At 39.4% G+C, this 10428-nt stretch overlaps 1 protein-coding gene across 1 annotated transcript in view; it reads left to right on the forward strand.

Moving 5' to 3' along the window:
* Positions 1-9568, forward strand: part of PLXDC2 (plexin domain containing 2) — a 241017-nt gene extending 231449 nt beyond the window's left edge. Inside the window, exon 14 of the mRNA XM_057383620.1 lies at positions 8729-9568. Within this exon, the coding sequence (XP_057239603.1) occupies positions 8729-8845 (117 nt within the window). The 3' untranslated portion in view covers positions 8846-9568. The remainder of the gene's footprint in view (positions 1-8728) is intronic.
* Positions 9569-10428: the final 860 nt, after the last annotated feature.

Raw genomic sequence — 10428 nt, forward strand, 5'->3', positions numbered from 1 at the left:
GACTGTGAGAATGATCAACTCCCAGTCCAGCCTGAAATTGTGTGGGATTTGCTGCTCCAGCTGGATCCTTGTAAATCTATGGGGCCTAATAGGATTAATCCAGGAATCCTCAAAGAGCTGAATGATGTCATTGCAGAACCTCTGTCAGTGCGGAACCTCTGTCAGTGCAGAACCTCTGTCAGTGCAGAACCTCTGTCAGTGCAGAAATCTGTCAGTGATTTTTGAGCAGTCTTGGGAATCCAGAGAGGTCCCAGCAGAGTGGAAGCTGGTGTACATTGTCTGAAACATTCAAGAAAGGCAGGAAGGAAGCACACAGTTGACCAAGGGGAGCCAGTTGATGTCATCTTTTTGGATTTTAGCAAAGCTTTCAATGCTGTCTCACACAGAGTCTTGCACAAGATGTCCAGGTCACAGCTGAATAAACACATCAGAATGGGGTGAYATTAGACTGGGGACCTGTCACTAGTGGGGTTCTGCAGGGCTCCATCCTCRCCCAGTGCTCTTCAACATCTTCATAAATGACTGGGATCCAGCACTGGAAGGGGTACTAAGCAAGTTCACAGATGATAAGTTCATAGATGATACAAAACTGGCAGGAGCTACTGACTCCCTCAAAGCAGGAAGGCCCTGCAGAGACACCTCAGCCAATTCTAGAGTGGGCAGTCATCAGCTGTATGGAGTTTAACAAGGGTGACTGCCAGATTCTTCACCGGGATGGGCAACCCTGGATGTATGGACAGACTGGGGAACAAAATGATGGGAAGYAGCCCTGTGGGGTGGCACCTGTAGGTCGTGGTTGATGGCAAATTGAACATGAGCCAGCAGTGCCCTGGTAGCCAGGAGGGCCAACCCTGTCCTGGGGGGCATCAGGGACAGCATCACAGCCAGGCAGAGGAGGGGATTGTCCCGCTCTGCTCTGCTCTGGGGTGGCTACACCTTGTGTCCTGGAGCCAGTTCTCAGTGCCACAATATGAGAAAGACATTAAACTATAAGAGAGTGTCCAAAGGAGGGCCGTGAGGATGGTGGCTGAGGTCTCTTGGGGTGTTCAGCCTGGAGAAGGGGAGACTGAGGGGAGACATCACTGCAATTACAGCTTCCTCATGAGAGGAAAAGGGGGGCAGGCACTGATCTTTTCTCTGTGGTGGCAATGACAGAACCCAAAGGAATGGCCTGAGGTTGTTCCAGGGGAAGTTTAGGTTGGATATCAGGAAAAGGTTCTTCACCCAGAGGGTGGCTGGGCACTGGAACAGCTCCCCAGGACAGTGGCCACAGCACCAAGCTTTATGGAGTTCAAGAAGGATTTGGACAATGCTCCCAGGGATGCGAACGGCCCGGCCCYGCCGCACCCCGCGGGAAACACGACTCTGACACGCAGGCAGGTCCAGGTTTCTTCTTTATTAATCTTCGTATTTCAGGCTCTCTTAGATATAGTGATTTAGCAGCTCTTTCTCTTAGTGATTCCAGCTCCCTCTGAGCTGACCCCGCTCCCGGTGCGCTTTTTATAGGATTCCCTTATCTTTACCCGGTTTTGAGAAATGAACCAATCAGTGAGGTTTTAGACAGATTACATAACCAGAAAAACTCTCATACATCACGTTCCAGTCTCCAATTGGTAGATGCTTTCATCTGTCCAATCCCACAGCTGGCCGCTTCAGCCCAGCTCCATCCCACACACCATATCATCCTGCTCATGCGCACACCCACCAGTCCTGCCCACACCGAATCCAAAGCCCAGCCTCCCATACACAGCTGTAAAGACYACGGCACAGGGACATGATGTGACTCTTGGGAATGGTGCTGTGCAGAGCTGGAAATTGGACTCARTAGTCCTTGTGGGTCCTTTCCAGCTCAGCAGATGCTGTGATTCTGTGCTATGAATGTAAGGAGTCAGATGTCRGGATGTCTCTTCCCAGATGGGCACATTGATACCATTGCCAAGCTTCCATTGCTTATGGAAGGCTTGACACTAGATGAATAAAATTTTTCCTTGGCAATTCTCTAGGGGTTAGGGTGTTTAAAGATGCTAAACTAACATTACAAATTAGGACCATCTTAACCTTATGCAAAGAGCCTTTCTATTGTATCTCTGTAGGTGCAAAACTGATTAACACATGTGTGGACTCAGAAACTGCAAGAATATTAATGAATTCAGAGCTTATGTGTTAGTGGCTCTGTATGTATTAATGGTAGTTAATATGTCATACACTGAAGAGCAGTATGGGTGTTTGTGGTTAAAAATTAACATTCTTGTGAGTTAAGATCCTATTTTGAAGGTCACAGCTTTTGTTTTATGTTCCAACCCTCCTTGGAAGTATTCCAGAGCTTTATTTTGCTGGTTCAGCTGCTTAGAATGTACATGTACAATTACACACACACATCATACTCATGCACATACCTATGTCTTTTTCACTTGTTTGTTTTACTTCATCTTGGATGTCTAAGATGGAAAATTTCAGGAATCTGTTTAAATGGCCACACAGGGAGTTGAACTGGTGCTGTCCAGCCAGGGAGTGACCTTCAGGAAAAGACAGGGAGGGAGGRAGAAACAAACAGCTGCAGATCTTCAGCAAATAAATAATAGAGTGTRATCAGAGACTGGAGGATGCACCTTGACTCCTCTTGATTAAACTGAAATTATGTCTTTGCTAGTGAACTRAATAAGGCTGGGAGTGTTTTTTAGCATAAAGACCAACCATCGTGAAAAGATCTGCATTCCTGTCATTTAACTCTGCCTCACCTAAAGCTGACAGCATAGACTGAGAATGATTTTCAAATATTGACCCCCAGTTGGGGTGATCTGAGAAAGCACTAATTATTGGGTATTTTTTTTTAATGATTGGGCAGTATAGGGGATTGTATTTCGGTCTCTGGAAACATTCACTGGCAGATAGATCTAGCAGTAGACTTTCTTCAGATTTTGACCTTCTGCTCATCCCCTGTAGAGGAAGGAAATAATTTGAGAAAATAGTTTAAAAAGCTGGAGACAGTTCTTGGTGTTTCAGAGCTCAGGAAATTAATGGACATTTCTGGCTCACCATTATACTTCTCCGTTTATACTTCACATCACAAATAAAAGTCAGATTTAACATCCAGCCATGTTTTCCATGCACCATTTCCAGGTTTCTGCATTAATGTTGCAAATGCCAGGTATGTCTTCAAACAAACGAGAAATAAATAGGAGACAGATTTAAAAAAAAAAAAAAAAAAAAAAAAAATTTTTTTTTTATTTTTTTTTTTTTTAAGAATGAAGGAATGCAATCCTCAGCTGTCTGAGCCAGCTGATGGAGCTCACACAGCTCTGCTGTTTTCTTCTGGGACATGGCTCATTCTTTTGTACAGGGGATTATGCTTTTTGAAATGGTTTGAAATAAGGTTCACATGGTTATCAATTAGTTTTTGTCCGGATATTCAAGCCGAATTGCATTTCATAAAGATTATGATTAAAAAGAAGAGAACAAGTATCATTTTTCTCTTTCAAAGTCCTGCAGTATCCTGGAATTTGTAGTATTGTCATTGATCTCGYTGTCATTGCCCAGTACTGATAGTAAAGTTATTTTTTCCAAAGTTTATCCAGCTCAGCAGGAAGCAGCAGTTCAGCAAAAGAAACCTAAATCGACCACGGGGGAAAAGCACTAAAATAAATAATCAACACTGACAATAAAAGTCAAAGGTGTAGAGGAAGGAGGCATTCTGTTTCTCATCTTTCAGCAGCCAGCTCCTCACATGAACATAAGATTTCAGAAAGTGTTACGGCAAGAAGCTTTAAATCACAAAAAGATACTTTAAACAAGTACTTCTATCAAAAARAAAAATAAATGAAGGCAGTAAATGATTTTACTGAATCTTAAGTCTGAAGCAATTCTCATCTGAGAACAGTTTCATCAAAATAAGAGTTTAACAGAGTGTCAGGCAATTGATCTTTTCTTATTCCTGGAAATATTTGTCAGAAGTATCGTTTCAGATATTTGTAGCCACATCCTCTTCTGAATGTGATTTGCCAAGAAAATCAGTGTTTCTAGAAGAGATTAAAGACTGACACACAAATTTCAGAYAACTTTGTTTCCTGAAATACATAACCTACAAAGTACATGTTATGGGCAAGGTAACTGCTAACAGAAAGATCTTCAGTTCTCACAAGAAACCAAAGGTCTGMCTACTGAGGTAGATTAACACTGGACGAGAGTACTTAGACTGATGGGCATTGAAKAGTATCAGATTAACATTCAGTTATGTAGCCATTTAGTAACACTTCATTATAGTTTCGTTCCTTTTTTCTTAATCTATTTCAGTAAGTCATAACAATTTTTCTGGTGTTTTGMCAGTTGATCCAGTATTTGGATAGTTCCATATCTGCATATGTACATGTTAGCAGAATTAAACAGGCATTCTTGGCAAAGTGTAGTTAAAGGATACAGCTTTTAAATAGATTTTAATGTCTTTATGCTCTTGAATTCATCAAAKAACTTGACATTAGTGGAAATGTAAGATTCAGCCCTTCAGTGGAAACAGTGCTCTGAAATTTTGAAAGATTGAAATACAGAAAAATAATCAATAGAGAAGACAAAGTTGTGCCAGAGCATTCAGCCCAACATGTGCTCAATAACTTTAGCTTTTGTGTAGTTTAGTGAGAAATCAAGTCTATTAGGGAACTCTGGAGAGTCAAAAAGCTTGACCTTCTCCTGCTAAGTATTTATACTCATGTAAATTCAGTTTGAAACAAGAATGTGCWCGTGTCTTGGTGATATGCACTGCTCAAGTTCACTGCTGAATAGGAGTGAAGATCTGATCCATGCACAAGCACTCTGGGATTTTATGCTGGTTGAAATACAAARAGAAACTTTTGATAGTGTATTAGAATTTTTTTTCAGAACAAAATGTGTGTGCAGGTTTGAGGAGATGGCAGAGGGGCAGGTATATCATAAATGTTTCTCTTCTCTGCTCCTCTGACATTGCAGATCTGTACAGAATTGTTCTCATTCCATTTTTGTGTACTCAGGAAAGGACAGAATGAGAATGGGATGGGGATAATACAGGCAAGGATGTAAGAACATCAGATATGTAATACATGTTGCCAAGTTCCTTCTGTTCATCACTAGTAGATTTGTCTTCATGCAGATGCATGAAAGGAAGTTTGAAAGCTTATAATTGCTGCAGCTAATGATATATACATTACTACAATTGGTTTTGATAAATTACTATCTCAGATGAAAAGTGTTAATTGGCATAAATTTTAGAGATAGTGATAATGTCAGCATCAAAACTGCCAGGAGCAGGGCATCAATCTCGAGATACCAGTATCTCAACACAACTTTACACAGCTGTCCATCCTCCTGTCATTGATCTTATAATATTGCTTACTGTGCAGCAGGAAATAACATGGTCTACAGCTAGCAACCTTAAAAAAATCAGAGACTGTAACACTGGAAACCATGTTCAGATTGTAACAACTGAGTTTTAATTAGACTATGTTCAATTAACTGCACTCAGATATGTATCAGAACTTCTTTTTAACATGTCTAAATGAGATCATATGGTTTTCATGGATAAGAGAAGCCCTATAAGGCTCAACATTTCCCGATGTTGGAAGATGTCAAAAGAAGAAAATGCTCAACAACACTTGGAGACATTTCCATGCAACAAGAGTGAGAAGTTACTCCAGTCTCTACCTTTTCGTTTTAGTAGGTGGAATCCCTTCTGTTTTACCCTCAGAAAAATGACAAATGGTATAAATTCTGCCTCTACTGCAAGATGTATGCAAATACACTTCTTTTAGTCTAAGAATTGCTGCAGGAAGTCAAATATCCTGCACAGCCCCAGCAATGGTGTAGACAGAAAATGTAAGAAACTTGAAAGGTAGACCTCACTTTCCAAGGATTAGCCAACTGCTGGTTTTGTTTTTTCCTTTTATCTCACTGGTCTTCAATAGGAACTAACTTTTCTAATGTGAATCAGAAATTTTTTTCTGCGTCTTAACACATTTCTTCTGCATCCTGGTCGTGTACGGTCACAAGTGCTTTTCTCTCAACTTCACTGCTTAAAATAGTGAACTCAAGGAAGCTTTAGTCCCATCACAAAGAAACTAGTCGTGCTTTCCTGCTTTGTAACACACTAAAGGAAGCAGGAGTTACAAGTCCAGCCACAGCTCAGAGGATTTCCTTTAAGTGTTCTGATTCCAGAGGAAGAAACATTTTTTCCCTGCTAAAATTGGGAATTAATTATTTAAATACCCACCTCACTTTCTCCCTGTTTGGTTTGGSTTTGGTGGGTTTTTTTGGTGTATTTTTTTGATTGGTTTGTTTGCAGGTAGGGGTTTTTTTTGTGTCTTCATAAAAGTCTTCACGAGAACGAAGAAAAAGAATGCATTAGTTATTTCCTGAGCTGCTTCAGTAACTGGAGGAACTTTGTATCTTCCAATATCAATCAAGTTACTTTGGTTTTTTTCCATAAAAGCTGAAATATACTTACAGCTTTCAAGGGGTTACATAAGGCAATGAATTGATAGTTTGTCAGTRCTCTCTTTTAAAACTGTCAACCACTTAATTACTCACAGGCACATAAGGAAGCTGAAATTAAACAATCACTATGAAGGGAATATCTCACCTCAGACGTGACAAGAAACCACAGAAAGCTGTAGCTGTAATATTAGGAGATGACCTTCAAGTCTATTGCTTTATTTTTGGAAAAAACAGCTCATGTTTATGTCWTATGACTTTGTGTCATTAAAACTGATACACATCTGTTCTATAACTAATCATCTGGAAAGGCCAGTTGAAAAGAGTAGCAAAAAATGGTAGATTCAGTATCTACCAGCAACGTAGCAAAGAAGTAGTAACTTATCAGAGGTACCTCTTAAATTTAAATGAGGGAGAAACTCAGTATATGAAAATCCAGCTCATCCTTACATGCCACCATTTGATACTGGTTGTAGTTGTTTTTTTCCTGCTAGTTTTCCAGTGGTTTTTCATTTTCCTTTTTCATTAGAGTCCTCTCTGTCAAATTCCTTTCTCATTTGTACCAGCGTAAATCTGAAATAAACCCTTTACATTTAATTGAATTATTCTTGATTTACTTTAGTGAGCCTGAGAACAGAATATGACCCTTTTTCCTTAGCAGTAACCAAACTGTCCTTTTTAATCTTGAAAACACAAAATCAAGCCTGTGTGGAAAAAAACTCTCCAAAGTTTGAATAGACTAAGTTTTCTTGTTAGGAAGAGACATCCATTAAAGAAGACAGCGTTCTGCCTTCCTGCTTTGTAGGAAGGTGCTGCTCTGAAAGGCCTGGGATTTTAAATTGCCTGTCAAACAGAATTTAACTCTGAAYGCCTCAAAAGTAACCTGATCCTGCATGAGGAGGAAAAGGAAGAGGTTGCTTTTATGTGCTATCTTGCCAGCAATGATCACTGAGGAAGACTTTGTGCTGAGCCTGCAGTAGTTGTGTGGTTTGTTGGGAACTGGATTCAATGGCACCCCAGGATTTCTTTGCCCAAAAGCACCACGAGTCCCAACAGAACATCATGGCTGTTGTTGTTCCAAACACCACCCTCAGCAGCATGAGGTATCCTTAGTGACTGAAAGGAAATAAAAATGGGGTATTATGGGGACAGAAAATCAGATGCAGTKTTTATATTCAGAAGAAAGATCATAAAGTAAAATTATTTAGCTTTTGAGYTGTCAGTGAAAATACAGGCTGTAACTTATTTTCATTGATTCTCCTCTCATTTTCCTGCAATGTTTCTATATAAGTTGCTGTGTCTTCTAGCCCTCCCTCCAAGCAGATTGTTACTTCTGTCAGTAAAAAAAAAAAAAAAATCAGTATATTTGGCAGATAAAATTTTCAAGATAATAATCTTTTTAGGAGAGCTTTTTCTTCTCACTGAATCTTTGAAGGTGTTTCCCAATTYTGCAGAAAGCTATTGCTTTTGACAAAAACTCAGAGTGGTCACCCAGAATCTGAACCTTATCTGACATTATTTAGTTTGAAAATACAAATTGTTTAAAGCACTTTTTCTCCCCAAAGATATAGTAATACAGGACTTGTTTTATCCCCCCTAGAAAATAACTGTTTATTTTCTCTGTTTATTAGCTGTTTTTAAAGCGGTGCCCAAGATTCTACTGGAAATTTGTTAGGACTTCTTAAATTCTACCCAAAGTTCTTCAGAGTTTAAATAAAAACATTGCTTCTAKTTGAACCATCAAAGTTAACTACTCAAGTAGAAATTCTGGCACTTTAAATAAAAAGTCACCATTTTGAGGGCCCTGCATAAGCATGCCAGAATTTTGTCCTAAATAATTTTTTTAATTACAGTTGCTGTCAACTCTGCCACATATTCTCCCATAGCATAGAGTATGATAGCAAATTCCTATGGAGAACCAGGAAGGAAGAGCACTGGACAGATCCTCTAGAGGTTAGTGGATAGCAGTTCTTTATGTGACAAATCCAACAATCAACCATTTGAGATAGGAGCAATTTCATCCTCTTCATTGCTAAGAGAAGTGGTAATCATTTACATCTTTGAGAACAGTCATCACTCACAAATTTAAAAAGAGGGATTAATTCCTCTGACTTTTGCCGCTGCTGAACTGTGCYATTCTATTCCTGTAACAACTACAGGGAGTGAGTTTTAGTGTGAGAGGTCAAAATTGCAGGATATTGTTACATCTTTTCGTTAACAATTTATTGTAGCATCCTTTATATTCTGAAAGTTTATTTTGTTGTTGCTGTTGCAGCGGCGTCCAAGCAGATGGCCAGCAATGAAATTCAGAAGAGGATCTGGACATCCTGCCTATGCTGAGGTGGAACCAGTTGGAGAAAAAGAAGGGTTCATCGTATCAGAGCAGTGCTAAAATTTCTGGGACAGAGCACCAGTACTGGTCTACAGGTGTAAGACATTWACTTTGCCTCTCTTTAAAGAAAAGGAGCCCTAAGCTGCTGTAGCCCGATAGAAAGAAGATTCTGGATAAACTTTGTCCAAGAAGAAAAACTATCTAAGATAGCAGATTACTACTGCACAGTAGTGTTTGTTAGTGGACTGAGACACAATGGTTCATGCAGAACACTTGTCAGTGGACACCTACAGTATCAGAACTGAGGCACAAGTGCCGTGTCATTTGCTTTAGGTGTGGGGATGCACAGCAATCAGAAGTACAATAAAGCTTTGGTGCACAGGGGCATTGCCCTTTGGTTCAAGTCTTCTTCTCTGTTATCTCAAAGACTGAGGGAAAAATCTGTGCCATTTCAATGCAAAGGGCACAGATCAGTGTTCACAGGTGATTGAGGAAAGTATCTTAAAACAGGTAAAGAATCAAAAAAGGAATTTTCTGACATTTACATAAACAGATGTGAAATACACACACTCTTCAATTCTAAATTGACTGCCAACCTAACTGAGTGATTCACTATGTAAATGCTTTCCAGGAGTAATACAATCTTTCTTGTGCATTGCTGATTACAACCCTTCTAAACAACTCATGATATGTGGATCAGTAGGAACTGAAGAGAACAGAGAATTTTCACAATGGTGAAATTATTTCATGGGCATTCACAATGATGTTGGGCTGATTTTCAGTTTCAGTTGGGCTGATTTTCAGTTTCAGTGTTCACTAAAAAATGAATTATCCGATTTGTTTTATGGTATATGTTTCATTCCTTGGCAGCAGGTTGAAGTGAAGGGAGCAGATCCCTTTAGCTTCCAGAGAGCTTATGGACCATTTCTTAGKCAATGGGGTAAGAAAAATAAGATTTAAAATAAATGGCTTTCTATTCTTTGCTATTTCATTGTGAGTCCTTACTGAGGAGCACCATAGACTTCAATGCACCCCTTCCAGAGATTCAGATGCAAGTGTTATTGAACCCTGCTGATTCATACAGTGGTTTTGTTTAATGCACATAGCAGTTGCATAAATATATATATAAATATATTTTTTTTTATAGCTAACACAAGGCGGGTTCTTGTGACTGTTAAGACTGCATTTTGTCATCCAGACAAAGGAAATGAGTTGCATTACTGCATATTTTCACTGAGTTGTAAAATAATCCTTAATATTAGAATATTTTTATGTTGTGTAGGGAAGGTGGTTCATGTTGTTGCAGTGCCATAAACTTTCTGCCTATTGGAACCATTCTTTCTGTAAAATCGACCCTTTCCCTCCCTGCATAGGGAAAGACAAGACTAYCAATTCACACCATCAAAAACAGTTACTCCTTTCAGGGAAGGGGTCAGTATACATGGAGACCCAGAGCTTCCCTGAGGAGTAGGAACCTAAATGCTTTGATCATCTGGGCCTGAGCTATTAAAATAAAAAAATCAGGTACTGCACATACATTTCATAACTATCATTGACTATCAATTTTTTTTACAAACTGTGCAAAGCACTTAAATGGTTTTAAAGTGAGGTATACAACATTTGTGGGTTTGGATTTCAAGCAG

Source organism: Malurus melanocephalus, unplaced genomic scaffold, assembly GCF_030028575.1.
Source record: "Malurus melanocephalus ecotype Western Australia unplaced genomic scaffold, MMel_1.1 scaffold_14, whole genome shotgun sequence".
Lineage (NCBI taxonomy): Eukaryota > Metazoa > Chordata > Aves > Passeriformes > Maluridae > Malurus > Malurus melanocephalus.